We start from the raw sequence: 21,626 nt of genomic DNA, 5'->3' as shown, positions 1-21,626 counted from the left end.
CTCCTACCACACATGTGCACAACCCTCCCTGGTCACGAAGCCCTTGGTCTTACCAGCAGTTGAGGCCAGATGCCCTCAGCCAGGCTGCTGGGGAAGGGCAGCCTGAGTTGGGAAGGGCTGGGTGAGCCAGTGAGGGCACTGAGGTGTCCACTGACTCCTGTCTTGGGATTTTGGCTGACAAAGGGCTTTGTTTCCTCACCTCTCACCTGGGTCAGAATAAAAGGGAATGGGTCACTCAAGCCACATATGCAAAGGACTTCCCAGCGGGAAGGGCTGTTACTAAAGGAGATGTGGAATTCTTGGAGTGGACACTGCCATGTGATTCATGAGACCGGAGGCCACGCTAGGTTGTGGAAAGGTGCAGGCTTCAAAACCAGGCATACCCAGGTTCAAGTCCTGCCAGGGTAACTCATCTGTGTCTCCCTGTGCAGGGTGGCTCGAGGGGTGTGTGTCGAGATCAGAGACACCCAGAGACACTGAATCTCCTGTATACTGTCTTCCTGACCTGGGAAGGCTGTTGACACTCGCTGAGCCTTGCTTTTCTCAGTGAGAAAGACACTCTGCCCAACTAATGCATCAACTAAAAATGCATGAGTCAGGCCTTGAAGGTCAGTCTTTTCTCTTCCTTGGTGAGTTTTCTGGCAAGTCCTTACATATTGCAGGCTTCAGTTACCTTCTGTGGTACAAGTTGACACTTGTCTTCTGCCGCACTTGGAAAGGGCAGTGTGACCACAATCAAGAAAGTGCACATGAGCACTGGCACCCTTTTTCTTAGGGAAGAGACTCAAAGAGCAGGACTAAAATAGCCAGATCTGCTGCATCATAAAGGCTACCTCCCTTTGCCTTTGCTATGAGAGGGAAACAGTAGCGTGGTTAATACAGAACAGCCAGTGTGCCAAAGTCATTTTACGAGGTCTTAAAATATATCATTACATTGGCCAGAGATGTATAGTCTTAATGGTGTTTGGCACAGGCTGTGTGAGTGACAGTGCAAGGAGCAGGGTCCTGCTGGGCGGGTGGCAGGGGGAAGCCTGCCTTACGTCAGCATCAGCTGTCTTCCCCACCCCTTGTGGAGAAGGACCTCACAGCCCCTTGGGAGGAATGCAGGACGAGTCCTATCCAGAGATCAGGCAGGTGGCTGCAGATGGAGAGAGACTGGAAGACCCCACAGTGACTGGGCTTGAAAACTTAGTCACGGTTAACTAATGTGGCAAGCAGTTCTCCAGTGTATTTTAATTTGTGGCTCATTTTGAGAATCGATTTAAAACTATGAATCCTCTCTTCACAAAAATGCTCTCACCCACAAACACAAAATTGTGCCCATAGTTTCAAAGGTACATGAACCCACTGTGATCTCTAAGTTAGGTGCTGTTGCCTTGGGAAGAGAGGAGAGCTGAGAAGATCAGGAGACCAACCAAGGACAGGAAGCCTATTCAGCCTGCTGGAGCACAGGAAGGCAGTTAAGGAGATTTCAGTCCTTTACTATTTCCCAGAGGTGGCTCTTGATGGAAAAATGCAGCTAAATGTGGCCAGAAGCCCACCTGCACACAGGGCACTAATATATCTCCAAGTAGAGCAACAGGGAAAGCAGTGCATGTCAAGGGGGAGACCCAAGTAACCGAGAATCAGTCCTGTTATCTCAGCTGGTCTACCTCAGAGCCCTTTCCTTGCTCTTCTCCAAAGATTCAGCTCCCAATCTGCAGCCTGAGGCCAACTCCTGCAGAGGCCTCTTTGCAGGAACTAGAGATAAATAATGAAGGTCATCAAGATTAATGGAGAGAGCAAGAAAATGAACTAGGAGACCTATTTATGGGCAAAAAAGTCCCTTAAGTTGCAGAATGGATTCTCCAAAACTTTTGAAAAAGAAAAGATTCCCCAAATGTATTCTGTAGGGGAAAAGGAAATTTTATTTTGAAAATAAAGTTTGGTTTGAAAAGCAAACCACTTGCTGTTTCTCGAAAAGGTGCTGACATTTTGCAGATAAAGAGAATAAACTGCTGTTCTGCCTTCAGCAAGCAGGACCCAGAGGCTGGGGATTCCACAGCAGATAATCTCATTAGCAGGCTGAGCTTCCTTATAGATTGGCTGGAACCGGCATGGGTCCCACATGAGTAGTGGGGCTGTTAGGAATAAGCTTCTGGGGTCAAGTTCTCAGAAACACTATTTTTTTTTTTTTTAACTGCAGCACCTGTCTAGAAAGAAGCAGGATCCACTTGGGTGGGTGACAGCCCAGGTCACACACAGGAGTAACTAACTAGCAGCAGCAGCCCCTACTCAGAGCCTCAAAACATGTGTTTCAAACCCCCCTCAGAACTGACCACACACCTTAACCCATCAAATCTGTTCCCTTAGACTCAGAGCCCCTGTGGCAAAGACATTCACAGAACTCTAGGTAGATGCACAATATTTGACAATTTCAGCTTTTCTCTTTGCTTTGGACAGTTTAATTTGTGATGCCATTGTGTGTATTTTTTAAAAAGATTTTTCTTTTTAAGACTCTTCTCTCCCATTCATTATATATCATAGATCTCAGCTTTTGTAACCAGGAAATCATGATAAAATCCAGAATGGGGATGAAGATTCTACATCTTATGGACTGACAATGAAATAGGTCAGAATTTAGAGCCCAAGCAGTCATATTCAGCAGTTGGAACAACAAAGCTGGTCTTCAAGATGCTTTCTTTGAACACCAGTTTTTAAATCGTGTCACTAAAGGTTACTAACCAGCATTTCAAGGGCAAAAAATTGTTTTCCCCAAACTACATTTTTAAGCAGTTCCAAGCAAATAACAACGTAAAGAAAGGGTACTGGACTGAGGCCTGAGATGGGATTCTGGCCCTGGCTTGGCCCTAAATGGGCAGGACGTTGTCCCTCTCTGAATGGCCTCAGCTTTCTATTCTATAAAGTGGGGGTGGTAGCCTAAACCATCACAGGTTTGTTCCACTTCTGAGTCTCTAATTCTAAACTGCACACAGAGGGGAGAAAGAAGAGTCACAAACACACTGCCTGCATTTCTTTAAGACAGATCCTGACTCCTCAAGACAGTTTGGTGTTACCCCTTCATCACTCGGAAACTCCCCTCAGACCTGGCAGGCCTCTCTGTCCCCACGTGTCCCTTCCCCTCCCTCTGCTCTGCTCCTGGTGCTTTTTCCTTCCTGCAGAGGCAGCCCTATCCCCTCTAGGGAAAGACACAGCTCCGACTCACCTCCTCCACGAAGCCTCCCCACATCGACCCCACTCTGCTCCCTGCTCCTCACCGGCTATTCTGCCAGCACAGGCACTTGTTTGTGTGGCTTATAAAAAAAGTGACTGGGCAGTCACTTTCCTGTGGGTGTGTCTTTTCTCCTCTTGCCTTGTGCCCGGCTTCCCTGTTCAGCAAGGTTCTGGGGGGTGGAGCCAGGACTGGGGAGAGGAGGCGACAAGGTGATCCCCTCCTCCTCCCAGCCAGGAGTGGGGCTGAGGCCACACAGGACCTTCAAGTAGGGCTCCCACTTTCCTTCCTGTCATGTTTCTGCAAAAGACAGCCTGACACCCACAGAAGGAACGCCTCGGGTCGGACAGTAGCCTCGGTGCAGTCCTGTTCAGGTGTGGTGGGAAGGGAGGGTGTGTGAGAGGTGGGACTTTGGGTGATGGCGACGGGTGGGCGCGACCTACCGTCCACGGTGACTTGGCAGGAGCACTCGGCCTGGCCGGCGACATTCTTGGCCACACACTTGTATGTGCCTCGGTCCTCTGGCAGTGCCTTCTCGATGGAGACGGAGCAGAGGGAGCCTGGAGAGGAAGAGGAAGGACTGCTGAATGGACCAGGTATGGGGCCAATACTTGCCCTGGAACCTGCAGCACGGTCGGCAAGTGTTATTCCCACGGGCAGCCACTCGGAGCCCAGGAGCCAGAGGCCCGGTGGGAACCAACCGCTATCCCCACTAACGCCAGGTCCAAAATAATTGATCCCTAAACATACTCCCTCTTAGACCCTGTAACCTTCTTCTAGAGAGTTCTCTTATGAGGACATTAAGGAAAAGGCACAGAAGAAGGGAAAGAAATAGTCTCTACAATCTAATCCAATGAAGGAGCAGGTGGACACAGGTCATACACACTGGGGCATCACCAAGAGCGCTAAGCAGTAGCCAGACACAGGTTTATAGACCTGTGTGAGGAAAGGTAGCCGCTGAGGGAGCTCTGCTCAGTTTACAGCAGTGATTCTGGGAATGCATCTCAGAAAAAGTTCTGAACAGAGAGGTGGGTGGGGGAAGGCAGGAGTCTGTCCCGCAGGGGCCCTGGCCTGTGGGAAGATGTGCTGGGAGAAGGAGGTAACTGTAGCCTGGGACCCTGGAGCTGGTTTTGCAGGAATGGTATCTGAGTTGAGAATCGTGGGATGGGAGAAGGGCACTTTGGAGCTGCCTCCCTTCGGTGCCGGGTCTTTTGGCCACCTCAGGGAAGGGTAGAGATGGCCTTCTATCCCGAGGACTCTCACCCAGTCTACCTTCACCCCAGCACACCTCTTCTGGCCTGGCTGGGGGAAGGAGGAGATGGGCTGGGTATACACAAGAATCTGGGGTCTGGTCCTTACCCATCCTGGATCTCTCATCCCATGGCTAGTTCCTTGTCTGGGGGAATCCCCTTGGGGAGTTTCCCTCGGGCTGTGGGAGAGGCCAGCTGAGGACTGGGCCTGCTGGGCCAGGTAGTCGGGCAGCAATCAGTTCCCTAGTTCCTGCCTTGAGACATACAACAAGCCAACAGCATGCCGTCCTGCCCAAAGCTGCCCCTGCTGTCAGGGGAGTAGTCATCACGCAAGGAGGGGGACAGAGCCAGAGCCATGTGCATCCTGCTGCCTGGAGCCACTGGCTTTGGCCACTTCCCTTCCCCCTACCACTGCCCAGGGTGGGCAGAGCTGTGTATCCCACCCAGGTATGTGTGGGTGGTTTGGCCAGAAGGGAGGTCCGCAGACACAACTCCCAAAGGGCCTTGGATCTCAACAAGTACCCTCACCTCTATTAGACAGATGCAGACTTGACCAACAAATACAAGAATATTCAGAGAGAGGAAGGATGATGTGAGTTCTGCCCAGACAACCTCACTAAGGCTGCAAGAGGAAGAGGAGTCTTAATAGTTCGCTTCACTTCTTGGCACCTGGGTGTGGCTTAAACAGGAAAACCTGGTGCTTTCTCTCTGGAGCACACCTGCACCTTTCCCCCTCTTCTTCCCTCAAGGCCATTGCTGTCTTTCTCTCCTAAGCTTCAAGGGCCATTCTTTTGCCTCAGGAACTCATTTCCTGAGCCCATGCAGCCCAGCTGGCTCACTTTTTCTTTCTCTGTGACTTTCCAAATAACTTTCACTTATATTTGAAAAACAACAACAACAACAACAAAACACAGGGAAACCACAGTCCTACTGACTACGTGGGGCAGGATGGCTGATCTGCATGCCCACCCCCTTATAAGACCTTGCCTCTCTGGCAAGGCCTTGCTGAGTTCTTCTACAGGGGAGGGCAATGGATTGGGATTTCTTTCACTGTAAGAGAGAATCTGCAGAAAGTGTAACAGAAAGGGTTTAAGTTGGATCTTTAGGAAGTCTGTCATGAGAATATGAGCCCTGAGGCACAGGAATGGAGGAATGAGTTAACTATATTCTAGAGAGAGAACTTTCCACTTATCTGGGAGGGGAGTAGAAGGCTAAGATGACCTCTGACCCCAAAACTCAAGGCTTAGAGGAAACAGACCCCATCTTGCAATTTCCCCTCAGTCTGAGGCTAAGGCTCTGGGAGCAGATACCCCACTCCCAGTGCACATCCTGTTCGAATCCTTGATTGCCTTTTGGTTTCAGTCCCCCAGCTGCCTTCGGCCTTAAACCAAATGGCACAAACTGCAGAGACAGTAGTGAGGTCGACCACCGGGACAAGTGGAGCATTTAGACCACAGCCCTCGCCCCTCACCAGGGAAAGTGCCAGTAGGCAGCTTTCCCAAGCCGCTCAAAGCCTGGACCCCTGGCCACATGCGTGGGCTGGGGGAGGGCCCCCAGGCAGGCTTGGAGCCTCAGCAAGCTCAGATTGAAGAATCTGGTATTTCCTGTGGGACAGCTTATTCCTGACCTCCAGAAGAAAAACGTTTCCCAGCGTGTTTTTTTGAGAAGCCTCAGCCTGGTGGGGAATTTTGAGAGGGAGGTGAGGGGGATGGGAGCAGTTACCACAGAACCAGGAATCCAGTGAATGGCTCAGCTAAACTGTCCCTGGGAGAGCCTCTCACGGTCATGGGGTCTAAGATCCCCCACCTTGCTCTTTTCCCAAGTGCATGGTGTATGGAGAAGACAGGGATGTGCATGGTGGAGGGAGTGGCCCAAAGCCCTGGAGATTCTGCTCCAAGGCTGCCCTCAGTCAGCAGGGCCTGGCTCCCTGGCATGTCCGAACAGTGAAACTCAGCTCCAGGTCACCTCCTCAGAGATGGTGCCTTCCATGTCACTCCTAAGCTAAGCACTCCCAGCCATAGATGGACCTCTTCTGTGCCCTAAGCTTAGCTTAATCAAAACATGTCTCTCAACGCCATTGCTGAAACCTATGCCTGTCTCCCACACTAGCTCTTGGAGGGCAGTGACCATATCTATTATGAATGTTTTTCCTGAGCCTGGAATGCAGTCACAGTGAAAAAAAATATTTGCCATTCTGAGAATGACAAAGGCGCATTTCTGTAGCAGGTGACCTGGTAAGATTTATGCAAAAGAGAGTCATGAACATTTAATCAAATTCAACTTGCCTCGTAAAAGATAATATACAGGCATACCTCGTTTTATTGCACTTTGCTTTATCGTGCTCCACAGGTGTTACGTTTTTTACAAACTGAAGGCAAGACCCTTCACCAGCAAAAAGATTACAAGTTGTTTTATTGCATTACGACTTGCTTTATCGCAATGGTTTGGAACCGAACCCACAATATCTCCAAGGTATACCTTTAGTTTCTTAAAAGAAAAAACCCCTCCTAACTCAGAGTTCTTGAGTGGATTGTGCCTACAATGAAAAGGGCTAGAATAATGCCTCACACATAGTAGGTGCTACATAAATCCTTGTGTTTTGTAGGATGAACTTATAAAGGTTTTGAAAAAGCTTTTGCAAGGTCCCACACTGAAGGCAATTAAAAATGAATCATCGGTTGACAATAGCAACAAAAATGAATCCTTGTTATTAGACTGGTAAAAATTTTTGCCAAGAAAGAAGTTTGGCCTGGGGACAGGAAACAAGGCACAAAGATGGAAGCCCCTCTAGGGCAGCACAGAGCCCCCCTGGCTCATCGGGTTCCCACTCCTGAGGCCTCAGCTGCTGTAGGTTCAGAGAGGGCCTGGTGTGGCCACTCTACCAGCCTGGCAGGCAGGCCCAGCATTGGAAATGAACACTAGGCACCCTGAAGCTCTTGAACAGACAGGAAGAGGGAGGACATCTCCACATGTCCCTCCAAGAATTAATGGACACTCCAACTGACTGGGCTGCTGTCACACTTCCTCTGCTCTCCTCAGCACTAAGTGGGGTGGACATAACCCAGTTTCGGAGGGCATGCGGGCTACAAGCCCTATCCAAGTCGCAAGTTCAGAGAAGCCCCCTGAAACCTATAAACAGAGCATCCACTAGCAGTTAGTGCCCAGACATACATGCTGATGTGGGGGGAGGAGAGCCCAAGAGTTTCTCATGGCCAAAGGCAGTGACAGGAGTCTCGGAGGGCATCCTGGAGGAAGTGAATCTTGATCTTAGAAGGGAAGACTGTACATGGTTCGGTGCAGTGGAGCAAGAGTTTCAAGTCAGGGAAGTGGGGGCAGAGGGGATGCTGTGGGGTGTGAAGCGCCAGGAGACCTGCACAGTCACCCCCTCCATCTTCTCCGACAAACCACCTCAAACCACAGCTTCCTATATTCACTGATGCCTTCACTGACCCCAGTCACCCAGACAGTGACGCTCAGTGGTCTTCTACCCCTTCCTCTTCCCTGCCCCTCTATCCCCACCCTTTCAAGCCACAGGTTCTGCTAATTCTGTCCTTGCTTCTTGAACTGGTTATTTCCTGTCTGTGCCCCTGCCTACCTTGTTAATTCAGGCCTCACCACCTTCCTCTCAAACCTCTTCAGTAGGCGCCTTACTTGTCTTTGGGCACAGAGTCAATCAAGCCCCCTAAACCCCAGCTTTGTGTGCACTGCTTCTCATTCAAAACTCTCTCATGGCTCCCTACTGCCTTTGGAATAGTTCCTCAGCATGACACAGGGTGGGCTGAGGCCATGCCTTCCCTTCCTCTATAGCCCAGACCATCCTGTGAGCAGGCCTGCATTCGTAGCTACTGTGCCCCTGCCTAGGAAGCCCATACCTTCCCTCTTCTGGGCTGGGAGTTCTGGTCTACCTTCAAGGTCACAATCTAGACCCAGCTCTTACCATCAGTGGCCCCAGCACTCAGCTCCCTCTCCTCCTGCTCCCAGAAGCTCATCATGGGCACTTGACTGGGATAGCTTGATCATTGTGAACGTGTATTCTCTCTTTCTATTGACAGCAGATCCACTCACACCTCTCTGAGGGACCTACTCCGTGCAGTGGGGCTTGAGGTGGTCACTGATAGAGCTCTAAGATGGGCTTTCTCCTGGGTCTCTGTTTAACCCAGGATCTTGACGACTTGGAGAGCGAAGCTCTGAGGGAGGAATGATGGCTGGACAGAAAGAAAGTGGGGCTGATATTTTGAGACGAGGCACTCTCTCTACTGTGGCAAGATGGACAGGACAGGACTGTTTCAGGGTTTGCTTCCTCCATTGTAGTGAAAATACCAGAGATTTGGCAAGCCCGAGAGCACCACCAGTCCTTCAGCCTCTTGACCACTGTTGACAGTGATGAGGGGTAGTCATTAGCATTTTTCCTTGATAGGCAGCTCTCTTGGTGAGCGGATGGATCATGAAAGGTTTCCCAGCTGCATCAGTATGCTGACATGCTAACAAGAATTAACTTAGAGGTAACATATCATAGTGGTCTAGGCATTGGAACTGTCTGCATTCAAATCCCGGCCCTGTTACTAGCCAGCTGTGCAACCTTGAGCAAGGCACTTAGCTTCTCTGTTCGATGGGTAGCATAGTAGTTGGGAGGATTAAGTGAGGGAAAAGTGTAAGATGTCCAGGACAGTGCTGGGCCCGTAGTGTTCAATACATGCCTGCTGTTCTTATTTTTCAAAGGAGAATTACAACTATTTAGAATATTTTTTAAAGTTGGATTTGGGACTGTCTCCATAAACCCCTCTCATCTCCCTCATAGTCCCTGTCTATCTTCTCCTTGTGCTGGCCTTCTTTTCATGTCTTCTTCTGCTGCTTTGGATCAAAACTGCCCCTTTGAGATGGTTTCTGGGGGAAGTAATGCTGGAGTAGCCAGGTCTCTATGCCCTTTAACACTCAGTGACCAGCAGATGTAACAGACTGCTGCACTCTGGGCAAGAGCAGCAACGTCTAATGGCTCAAGCGTGTTTCTGAGACCAGGGCTGAGGTCTGCTTACATTATTTAGTTGAGTGGATTGTTTATAAGTGACTGCTGGTGACTCTGCAGGTTCCATGCAGGTCTCCGAGCTTTGGGCATTGCCTTCAGCTGTCTGAATATCAGTCTTTCTGAGGCTGTGCTGCTATGGACATCACATTGCGCAATCCTGTGTGATACACATGCCCCAAGGACGGCAGCGGCCCACCCTCCACCCTGCCAGGAGATATCACCTCAGGGTAACCTGGGAAATGCTCCTGGTCAAAGTTCTGGATCAGTTTTACCAAAGACTTTCCGTTTGGGAGGGGCCCACAGGGGTGACAGGGAAGGCTGTGGCATCCACCCCCCTGGACATCTCACCCCACCATTGGTAGTCCCCATGCCCACCTGCGTGTGGCAGGCTGGACTAGCAAAGGCAAGAGGGTGGATGAGGTGACTTCTGGAGGACCCTACCAATATGGCCATATCCATGTGGAAAAGCTATCCTGTCAACACATTAGCAGAAAAGAAAACATTTTTCTCTCTCCTGGCCAATTTCCCCTCTACTACTCCAGCATTTAGACTCAAAATGTTCAGCTGTTCCAGATCTGCTGTCTGAGATGCAGAGCGAGAGAGAAGCTTCATCATGACCTGAGGGGCTACCTCTATCTTCCAGGGCTTCACTCTGGGCTTTGGAAGGGAGGAAGGAAGCAGATCACAGTGTCAGGGAGGGAGTGGAGAGGGGTGAGGTGGAGGACAGGAGGAGAGCAGCAGTGCAGGGAGTGTTTCTGAAATCTCAGCTGATCTGGACTTGACAGGACCTGTCCTCTTGGGCCTCTGCTCTGGCAGCTCTCTACCCTCCAAGGTAAAATGCCACTTCCTGGGGAGCTTTGTGCCCTGCCCAGCCCAGAGCCACAAGCATCAGCCTCATGCTCAGGCCATACTCTGCTGGCCACCAGAATGGGGTGAGGGAAGTCTCCCGGACTTGGAGCTCCCTCCCAGGTTTGGAATTTACAAAAACATTTCAAACCCAATTGAGGGTCCAGGGAAAATACCCCCCTCACCTCATCACTTCTCTAGAACTCCAGACCCCAAAAGGCCCCAGATGGCAAGACTTAGAGCCCCCCCCCACCCAAGAATGTGAAATAGCAGCAAACGAAAATCTCATCCAAATTAGGAAGCGAGCTGCTCTGTCTGCTGGGAGCGTGTGCCATAGGGGATGTTTGGGTTTTAGGTTCTCCCACAGGTCCCTTCAAACCCACTATGTTATCAAGACTTCAGTTGTTGACCCCAAATCAGTCCTATGCCATCCCGTCACTGCACACCCTTCCCTAAACCCAAAATGCTGCTGCAAAAGCAACTGTAAGCTTGGAGTCCCTGGTGGGCTCTGGCCCCTGTGCCTTCATTTTCAAACCTGTGAACAGAGCCCTCTCCAAGCAAGAGCTGTGGGGCATTAGTTCAGGCCCCGTGTGCTCTGAGGAGGCCACTGCTGGGGTGCTGAGAGGGCCCTGCTGGAGAGATGCCAAGATCTGGGCATGTGCCACAGAACTACACTCCCACTCACACCCCACAGGAATGGAGTGTGTGCCCACGGACCCTGAGCAGGGCACCTGTCCTGTGAGTGAGAGGCACACAGAGGCTGTGTACTAAGAGGGGTCCTCAATAAGACCAAGGCCCCATGAGCTGGCAGTGACCCTCATGCAAAAGTTCCTTCCTCCCCAGCCCCTGCCCTCTTTACCTTCTTGGGAGAGGATGATGAACCTGGTAGTCTTGAGTGTCTTTCCATTCAGCGTCCAGGTGATGGTGGCCGGGGGGTCAGAAGACACCTGGCACTGGAGTAGCAGCTTCTCGCCCTCGGCCACATGGACATCTCGTAGCTTCTCCGTGAAGGTCGGGGCTGTCCCTTGGCTCTCCGATCTTTGTTCATTATCTGTGCCTCCTGAGTGCCCCTTCTTGCAGTTCACATCATTCTTAACCTCCTTCGTGACTTCTTTCACTGCTGGTTTCGGGGTCTCAGCTGCTTTGGCGTGGCCCAAGGGTTTTGGGGTCTCAGCTGGTTTGGCATTGCCCAAGGGTTTAGGGGTCTCAGCTGGCTTGGCATTGCCCAAAGGTTTTGGGGTCTCGGCTGGCTTGGCATTGCCCAAGGGTTTTGGGGTCTCAGCTGGCTTGGCATTGCCCAAAGGTTTTGGGGTCTCAGCTGGCTTGGCATTGCTCAAGGGTTTCAGGGTCTCAGCAGGCTTGGCATTGCCCACAACCTTGGGACTTTCTGCCACCTTGGCATTCAAGGCCTCAGCATTGTTGCTACCATTCTCTGCTGGTAATTTTTTCTTGCTGCCCAGCACGGAGCGAAAATCCGGGGTGGCAGGTTTTGCAGGTGGTACCTTCTCAGGCACTGGGGTCTTGGGAGTCCCCTTCTTGGCTAAGACAGAGCGGAAGTCGACCTGCTGGGGGCTGTGTACCTTCCTCTCCTCCTCGGACACTGTCTTGGGCTTCACCTGCCGCTGTAGGTTGGCACGGAAATCCATCTGCTCAGCTGGGATCTCCTTCAGGTCCTCCTCCGACACAGTCTTGGTGCTCACCTTCTTTCCCAGGAGGTCACGGAAGTCCAGCTGCTCCACCTCCTGCTGGCGGATGGCCTCCTCCGTGTGCTGCCGGGTCTCCACGCGCCTCTTCAGCACCCCCCGCACGCCTTCGCCGTCGTCCTCCTCTGGCCAACCCTGCCCTCTTGCTGGCCAGCTAGGCCTCAGGGTTCCATAGCAGTCACCATCGCCACCATCAGCACCAACTCCTCGGCCGCAGAGGCCCTCACAGCTGGCAGGCTCCCTCCCCCTGCAACCAGTGAGGGGAAAATGGAAAGAAGCAGGAGGAAAGGGGCCGGGTGAAAAGGAGCCGTCAGGGGAGAGCAAATCCCTGAGGGAGGAGGGTAGAGGGGAGGGGAAGGAATGGTGGGGCTGGCCAGGCTGTGTTTATAGAAGGGAGCATTGGGGAGAGGCGCTTGCTTGCTTAGTTGGTTGTTACATTGGTAATGACTTCAGTAGCCTTATAAGGGTGTGTGCAAAAAAAAAAAAAAAAAGAAAGAAATTCACCCCCCTCTCCTCCCCTGCTCTCCCTCCCTCATTCGCCTTCCAATCTCTCCCTCTTGGCTTGGGCAGCCTCAGCTGGAGGATACAAACAATCTGGGGCTGCTGGACTGGGCCTGCAGGGGCCAGGAGGAAGGTGCGTGGGCAGTGGCAGGGGGCCTGGCCAGTCACCTCCTGGGGGGCACTCACCGCAGGGGGGTTCGGGTAGGGCTGCTCTGCAGCATCAGTGACACCTGGCAACTGCATTCACCAACCTGGTTCCTAAAGAATTCAAGGGATCAGTACAGATCAAGAGGCTCTCTAGGCTGAGGGCCTCCTGAGCCCAAGGGCTGTGATGAGGGCAGGGCAGGCAGCAACTTGGCCATAGGCTGGCTGCTGGCTCCAGGAAAGATGGGACCACAGGCTTAGCTGTGACCCCAACACACCCACCCCAGACCTAGATTTAGGGCCAGGCCCTCCCCTCCCCTTCTTTCACTTCTCCGCCCCTCCCTTCCCCCTTGGCTCACTATTTATTTTCCCAGCTCTTGTTTAAAAAGGAAAAAACAAAAACAAAAACAAGACGAAAAAAACCAGTATCTTCTGGACAACAGCTAAGACAGTCATCCAAAAGCAGGAATACTTTTCTGTAAGTATATTACAAAAATAATTCAATCAACTGATTACTCAATCAAGAAAAAAAAGAGTAAAGACTAAACCTGATGGGGGCTGTGATGGAGCTGCTTGGTCTGGACTGAGTGGCCTTGGTCAGTCTGCCCAGTGTCCTTGAGTTGGGTTCTGTGCTCCCTTAGTACAGAGCTGGTTACTCCCCTCTCCTCACAGTGTCCCCCCATCGGCTACTTCCCCTTTGCCTGCTCATGAAATGAGAACACCCTCCAATCCGTACCCATTGGCTAATGCCCTCAGATCAGAATTTTTGTATTGAAACCTAGCAGGTGTCTCCGTAATGGGTGGCCCTTTTTCTGCTTCCTTCAGATGGAGAGGCCTCTGGATTCTTCAACTCACTGTTAAAACTGTTCAGTGTCTCCGAGCTGGGGGGTGACCAGCTGAGGCGCCCCTCTGCTCAGTGGAAGGGCTATTCCAAGCTTGGGTGCTTTAGAGGACTTACAGCAGCAGCGCAGCCCTCTGGCCCCACAAGGCTGCCATCTGCTGGCGTTTCTGAGCTCTGACCAGCCAAGAGGTCCTGTTCTGACGGGGTTGGGGGAGGGGCAGGTCTGAAAGCCAAAGGCAACTCTTCATGATAATAACCACCTATTTTATACGGCACCCACCAGCTTTCATGATTTTCATATCCATTGTCTTTCTTGTCCCCAGACATCCCAGTGAGGTACAGAGAACCACTGTACTCATTTGAAAGGTAAGGAAAAGAGGCTCAGGAGTTTGCGCGAGGCAATGCTGGGATTCTGGGGTCTCCCACTCATTCCACGGCACACAGTGTCTTACCAGCCCTTCAGGGACCAATGTGTGCCTCACCTCCTAGCATGGATGTGCCAAGCTCTGTGACAAGTTCCTTACATAATCCATCTCACTTAATATGACAGCTCTGTGAGGCTGGGGTCAGCACCATTTATATAGGTAGGAAAAATGAGACTTATAATGGTAAAGTAACCTGCCTAAACCCACAGAGCTAACTAGCGGGGAAAAAGGCTGGGACGTGGGTCCACCTGAATCTAAGACCTGTGACCTTCCCACCCAGCCCTGTAGTGCTCATCAGTACAAATCTATTCTGGGATACATGTGTGCGTGCGCATGTCTATGTGTATATGTACAGATCAACCACACACATGAATTCACATGTATGTGGGGTCGACCTGGTGGGCACCTGCACCTTCAGGTGTGTGTTTGGGAACACGTGCCCATGCACCAGTCACTCCACACGACAGACACCTGAGCATGTGTTCACGGAGCTCTGCTGATGTTTGTGGGTACCTGCCTCACTGTGCCCAGCCACCCTCCCAATGGAGGGCTGACCTGGGTCAGACCCTGGCAGCCCAAGGCACAGCAGATGATGCTCAGGGGTCCTGGGGGTTGCTGCTCACTCTCTAGCACTAGGACCCATTTGAAGGAAGGAGAGGTTGATCTTTGCCGCCCCCATCCTTCCTCTTATTTGTTGGATCTCCTCTTGGACACCTTCCTCAATGCTCAGGCTCTCAAGAAGCACAGATTCAAGGTTCAGGGAGCCTCACGTCTGGAGAGTCTGACAGCCCAAGGTGCTCCTTCGCTCAACAAACAGCAATTAGGTGCCTCCATGGTGCCAGACCCCAGGAAGGCTGAGGGGCCCTCACAGCACCCTGAACACTAGCACAGAAAGCTATGGAACTTGGGTCAGCTTGTAGAATAACCATGGGAAGTAACTTAGGGGGGGGATGCCCAGCCCCTGGCACCCACTTCTGCCAGGCTGCTGGCCAGAATTAGGCTATTCTTTTCCCACTTTTCTTTCAGGCACAGGGTGTGGTGCTCAGGGCTGGTGTGAAGCAGGAGGACAGGATGCTCAAAGGCCATGTTTTCCTGCGAGTCCTTTTCAACATCTTCTTAACTGAGTTTCCTCCTGTCACAAGGAGAACGCAGCCCAGATGCAAAAACCAGGAGCAGACACTGACCAGATGGCCCCGCTTTACCCCAGCCAAGCTCCTCAGAAGCTTTAAACAGTGGGGCGCCCTGACTCCTGAGCTGGACTAAGCTCTATCTCCTTGTGGGGGACACAGGTAAGGGCTTCTGTTGTTTTTAATTCCCTGTCTTCGAGGAGGGGACCACAGGTGGCCTGCTGCTCAACCCACTCCGGGGCCTCACCCTGAACCCCCAGGGCAGTGTCATGGGCAGCTGGGAGGTCAAGAACTTGGGACTCCATGGCTGGCTCACAAGTGAACCATCCCTCAGGGTGGTCTGGGGGTCACTATTTCTGCAGCTATAAACTTAAATCTCTGCGAGGCCTTTAAGGCAAATCATGGTTCATTCAAAGCCTGCGAAGGTCAGAGAGGCCTGTTGCCTGGGACCCACACCAGATAATCTAACCAGCTGGAAGAACCTTTGGGGCCCCTGCCCTGTGCCCAGCCCAGGTGCTGCCCCAGAGGATATGGGGCTATCACCCTGCACCTTTTATAAACTAACAGAGCCCTTTGTGCCCCCACCTCCCAACCCTTGAATAAGAAGCCTACTCCTTGGGTACAAAGCCTTGGAGCCTGTCCCACTCTAAATCATCCACCTCTGAATGGATTTTTATATGCAAAATTAGCTTAAAGATTTAAGTTCCTGGGAAGCAACTTTTTCAGATGGAATTTGGAGCTAACTTTTTGACACTTCCCCTTTTAGTTCAGACAGAAGAGCTAGGGAAAGCAAGGGGAGGCAGAAACCACGCAGCCCTCCCACCCCCGCTTCCTCCCAGTCACCCAGCCCTCCTCCTTGAAAGGCATTCTGCCCTGGGTCTCCGTCTGATTTCTGTCAGGATGAGAAAAGCAAGAGGGGAGCGAGGCCCCTGGCAGGCCTGGCACACATTCCTTGGGAGAACTTTCCACTGACTTGCTCCTTCCCCGCTGGGGACAAAGCCAAGGCCAGGGCACCAGCCTCCCAGAGGAATGGAAAGACTGGACTTTGGAGAGCGAAAAGGGGCAAGGGCTGTGGGGTGAGGACTCTAGTGTGATTTCCCAGGTTCCCCAAGGTCCCAGCGCACTTGGGAGAAACAAGGAATGAAAGAGCATCTGATTTCAAGACAGAGATTAGGATTCTAATCTGGGCTCTGCTACTGGCCTTTGGGTGGCCATGAGCAAGTCCATGACCCTGAGACCTCAGTTTCCCCCATTATTAAATGAGGAGGCAGCTAGATAACTTCTGAAGTCCCTTCCAACTGGGACGGCCTAAGTTTTATGACTGTCCCCAGCTGGGCCCAGACAGTCTGCCTGCCGACCTCCTGATGCAACCCTCCACGCTGGCCTGGCCGCCTTCCCACAGCCCGTGCTTTGCCCTTCCCTACCCTGTCTTGCTCAGCCTATCCAGCAGGCCCTCAGCAGGCCCTTAGCTACAAAGGGCCTGTTGCTAAGCCTCAGCCTGTTTTCCTCAAAATGCCCCCCAAAGCTCATCTCTTTCAGGATGTCTGGTTGATTGATATGAGTAATTGCCTCAAAGCACTACCCCTTCCATACAGACAAGCTCTATTCTCACATACGATGTTTCCATGACTTGTACTGGCCTTGGAGAGAGGAAAAGTGTATCTTTTCCTATTTTGGAGGGAGATTTGCCTTCCTGAGAATAGCTGGTTCAGGCACAAGGCAAAGGCCGCTGGTGGCTTCTGAACATACACTGATAGCAGCAGGATGACTGGCCACCCCACAACCAGCTTATCAGCTGACCACAGATGTGTCATTAGCTCAGCTGAGACTTGTTGAGACCTGCCCAGCCTAGCAGAACTTCCCAGCAGATCCATAGACTCCTAAGAAATAATAATGGCTACTTTTCAAAGCCACTAAGTATTGGGGTGGTTTGTTAGGCAGCAAAAGCCGACTGATACAAGTATAAAGAACATGCCCAGAAAGGACCCAAGTGGAGGGGACACATACCAGGTTTTGTGATTATTGCAGGAACAATGCTCTATCGTGGCAGTAGCCATGGCATGTGGCTACTGAGCCTGTCTATAGCTCAGTGTCTTAAACATGATGAGCTCAGTATAGGGAAATGATTCATCCAGGAGAGCAAGCCCCCTTACAAAGTGGCCAAGCACCTGAGCCAGGGCAGGTCCAACTATCCTTGTGATGTGGCACAACCTATTTGCAGAGTCAAGGTGCAGACAAGTGCTCTTCTTCAGTGCTCACACCAACCCTAGGGGCTGGCATTCTGTCTTCACCAACCCAGGCTTGGCATGGAATTTTGAGTTAGAGCATTTTTAAAATAGCATTTTTGGATCACATTCATTTTACAAATAGCTACCACACGCTGACTATGGGCCAGACATGGTCTAGGCACTGGGAACATGGCAGTGTGCCCTCATGGAGCTTACCTTCCCATGTAACCTAAAAAGACCTTGAAAGGGAAGAAAAAGGAATGGGAATAGTTAACTTCCCTGCAGTGGTTTGAAAATATCTATGACTTCTTCAATTCTCCTCTCTCCAGAGGCGGAACTCAATTCTCCTCCCCTTGAGTGTGAACTGTACTTAATGACTCACGTCTAATTGATATAAAACATGGCAGAAGTAATGGTGTGAGACTTCTAAGGGGAGACCATAAAAGACACTGCAGATTCCAGCTCGTCTCTCTCTGGGATCACTAGCTCTGGGGAAGCCAGCTGCCATGTCATGAAGACACGCGGGCAGCCATATGGTGAGGTCCACATGGCAAGGAGGTGAGGCCTCCTGCCAACAGCCCTGTGTGTGAGCCCTCTTGGAAGTGAATTCTCCAGCCTCAGTCAAGCCTTCAGAGACTGCAGTCTCTCCTGGCATCTTCAATGCAACCTCATGTAAAACCCAGAGCCAAAAATCACCTAGCTAAGCTGTTGCAAATTCCTGAATCATAGAAACTGTGAGATAATTATTGTTTTAAGATGCTAAGTATTGGGGTAATTTGTTATACAGCAAGAGATAACTAATACACTCCCTCTACCTGCTGCTTTTCCCATTTTGATCCACACTTCCCTCCTTCATAATCTCCATGTACCAAATAACAGGGAACAGACGCGGGGTGTAGTAAGACAGAGGGCTCTGGAGAACCGAGTCAGAAGGGAAGGTTCTCCGTGAGCGTCTGCTCTACTGAAGAGGAGAAACGAAAGCTTGTGAGCAGCGCCACATCTGTGCTCTCTTTACCCTGAAGCCTAGTCCCACACTATTTTGTGCTTCCTCTGGCTTCCCAGCCCCAGGTGGGAACTTTGACGGGAGGTAGGAATTCGGGGGCGGGACGTGCAGACTCACTTGAGCAGGATTTCATACTGGCCGGCGTGCCAGGGTTGCACATTCTTCAGAACCAGGGTGAACACGTCCTCATTCTGCAGCACCTCGAAGTGGCCAGTGTCTTTGGAGAGGGCTCTGCCATCTCGGAGCCAGTGCACGGTGGGGAAGGGGTCACCTGCTATGGCACAGGAGATGAGGACACTCTGGCCCAGGGAGGCTGTCACCGAGCGAGGCTTGCTGATGAACCAGGGCTGGGTGCCATCCTGGGGCTCTGGAAGTTGGCAAAGGGCTGAGTTAGAGAGGGAGACCTTTCAGCAGAGAGTATCCACTTGACTCTCCATGGTGGTGAAGGTCGGAAGACAGCATGTTACCCAAATTACAGCTTGTTCAGAAATCACTTTTATTGGATATACAGTTATAGCATACTCTTCTTATGGCAAATCTGTTGTGGTTACATTCTCAGAGGATAATATTCACAAGAACTGTATATCCAGAGCAAGGAGAGGTAGCCCAGAATGTACAGGGGCACTTGGCCGGGCACCAACGATCTACATTAGATGTGATGATTAAGAGTTGCCACTTGCTGTATGTGCGCTGAACTTGTCTCTTCTCTTAAATGGAGGCTCTCTATAGGTAAGGACTCTGATAAGCCCAAAACTCATGTCAAAAGGGAACCCTGCCAAATGGTTACATGTATTATGAAATGTCCCTCCCAGCACTCTGTGCAGCTGTCACCAGAAACCCAGAGAGGGCAGGACTTCAGAAGGTAGGGAACAGCGGCCCTACTCAGTCAGACCTGGAGACGCAGGGTGAGGAGCTGGTCTCTGGGGCTGGGATAGGACCAGGACAGCACCGGGTTCATGGTGGGAACAAAGTAGGTTCACGTGGTTTCCTCACCTCCCGATTACTTTTGGAGAGACCCTGGCAGCACCCCTCCCAACCCTGCCGGGCGGCTGATCAGCCTCACCTTGCACTGTGAGCACAGCCTGGGTGCGAACCTCTCCAGCGCTGTTCCAGGCTTCACAGGTGTAAGTGCCCGTGTCCTCTGGGAACACCTCCTGGATGCAAAGGCTGTGCCGAGTGCCTCTCTGTTCGAAGTGGAAGTCCTCGGACTCCTGGATCTCGTTCCCATTGTGAAGCCAGATGACCTCAGGGGGTGGGTTCCCTGAATGGGAGGAAGGTTGGGGGTCTGGTCAGGGAGGTGCTTTCCTGGGCCGTGTGACAACTCTGCACATAGTGCTGGGTCACTGTAGTAAATACTAAACTATGCCTCAGCGTCCAGCAAGTACTCTAACTGCATCCAGCTCCTAGGCTTCTTGGGAAGATGATGCGAGTTCGCACGGCCCCCATCACAGCTCACTAGAACAGCAGGTTAGCACAGCACCTGGCATAAAGAAGTATTCAATGCTCGCTCTTATAATTATTTCACAACAGATTTGGGGCAATGAAGAAGAACCCAGAAATGAAAAACTATGATTTCTTGGATGAAAAAGGAAACCCAGGAAGAATGGTTTTTAAATCAGAATTCAAGCTGCCTGAGTGGCAGCTGGGCGGCTGGGTGTGAAGTGCCCGAGTTTGTCGCTCTGGGCTGACCCTCACTGTGCGTTCAGCGTGGCTTTATGGCAACTCTGTTGTCATCTTCACCAGGAGGGATGCTCCGCTGCATTTCCTGTTGTCACCCTACAAGTGCTGTCTGAGGGGAAAGATGAGCGCCAGCTTGTACGGGATTTCTAAACAGGGCTCGTGAAGGCCAGCATTTTCCAATTTTACTAGTCTGCTTTCCTGGGTGGTTTCTAGCAATTTCTTGGGGCATAAAACAATGGCCATCTGGGGGTTTCCTCTGTGGTAAGAGCTGAGCTGCTCTGCTCTGCTCTGCTTGAGAGGAGCAAGGCTGCAGGAGGTGGCCTTGGAGGTGTTGGGCTCTGGAGGAAGGACAGGGGACGACATCTGTCTCCGAGGGGTTGGCTAGCACGTGTCTGAAGGCTGCGTGCACAGCGCCACTGATTTCTATCAACTCAAGGAGTGCAGACAGGGGAGGGGACTCAACCTTCCACGGGGGCTGTCCCAGGACTGCCTCCAGCCAGCAGGAGCAGGGAGCTCTAACATGGTGAGCCAAGGGGGCCTCTCGCAGCCCATCTTTATTGCTTCTGCAGTTCAAGAGGAACTAAAAACCCAGGAGGACTAAGTGAAATAAGTCAGACAGAGAAAGACAAATACCATATGATTTCACTTATATGCAGAATCTAAAGAACAAAATAAACAAACAAAGTAGAAACAGATTCATAGACACAGAGAACAGACTGATAGTTACCAGATGGGAGAGAGGTTGGGGGGCTGGGTGAGACAGGTAAAGGGAGTAAGAAATACAGATTGGTAATTATAAAATAGTCACAAGGATGTAAAGTACAGCATAGGAAATATAGTCAATAATATTGTAATAACTATAGGGCTAGGTGGGTACTGGAAATATTGTACCCACAATATGATTGGAAAGTGTATGATTGGAAAGTGTATGATTGGAAAGTGTATGATTGTCTCACTACTGTGTTGACACCTGAAACTAACACAAAATGATATTGAATGTAAACTGTAATAAAAAATGAATGACACATACAAATAAAATCCTTTTATATAAAAATACTCATTTTTCTGGCACTTCTGTGTGTTATGATAAAAAATAACAACCCAAGAGAGTGACCTCCAGGGTATCAAGGGGACTGAGCCAGTGGCCAGCAACCATTTATACAGTGAAGGGGGATCTGGTCTCCCCAGGCTTCTCCTGCTGGCCTCCAGCAAGGGCTGTGACAGCTCACACTGGGCTGCTAATAATCCAGTCCCTCTTTTGCAAGAACCTCTGTTCCTTCTTCTCACCTAATATTTGAATAGAGCAACTTGAGAACATCTTCCAGGAGTTGGGAAGTTCTCACATCACCTGGTTTAGTACCAGTTTTCAAAATCTTCCAGCTACACTGGCCACACTATGTTTTCACATCAATCCCTCAAACCTCTAGCTGTGGCCATCTTCTTCCCCTGGATCACTTAACTTGAAATCCAGAAAATCCTGCCCAGAGAAAGAAAAAAGAAGGACCAAGAGGGTCTCCTTCATTGGGTGCACTGACTGACAGTCCCATGCCGGTTTCCTGATGGACCAATGACCTGAGTGGGAGCGATGCCCATGTTGCACCCATGCCCACATTCACTTACACCCCAAGAAAGAGATACAGAGAC

The 21,626-nt window shown here is 51.1% G+C and overlaps 1 protein-coding gene across 5 annotated transcripts in view; it reads right to left on the bottom strand.

Annotated features, from left to right (window-relative positions):
- MYLK (myosin light chain kinase) overlaps positions 1-21,626 on the bottom strand; it is a 230,189-nt gene that overhangs the window by 67,403 nt on the left and 141,160 nt on the right. For 4 of the 5 annotated variants that reach the window (XM_081138328.1, XM_081138327.1, XM_081138330.1 and 1 more), the window contains 5 exons: positions 19,366-19,563; positions 18,420-18,669; positions 12,721-12,792; positions 11,190-12,280; positions 3,655-3,771 (listed from right to left, as the gene is read on the bottom strand). In XM_081138328.1, coding sequence (XP_080994454.1) covers positions 3,655-3,771; positions 11,190-12,280; positions 12,721-12,792; positions 18,420-18,669; positions 19,366-19,563 — 1,728 coding nt within the window. Of the gene's footprint in view, positions 1-3,205; positions 3,320-3,654; positions 3,772-11,189; positions 12,281-12,720; positions 12,793-18,419; positions 18,670-19,365; positions 19,564-21,626 lie in introns of those variants that run through there. The other variant, XM_081138331.1, reaches the window with a different exon arrangement.

The sequence above is a fragment of the Miniopterus schreibersii genome (genome assembly GCF_964146895.1).
Source record: "Miniopterus schreibersii genome assembly, chromosome: 5".
Lineage (NCBI taxonomy): Eukaryota > Metazoa > Chordata > Mammalia > Chiroptera > Miniopteridae > Miniopterus > Miniopterus schreibersii.
This window is presented reverse-complemented; position numbering and strand designations above follow the sequence as displayed.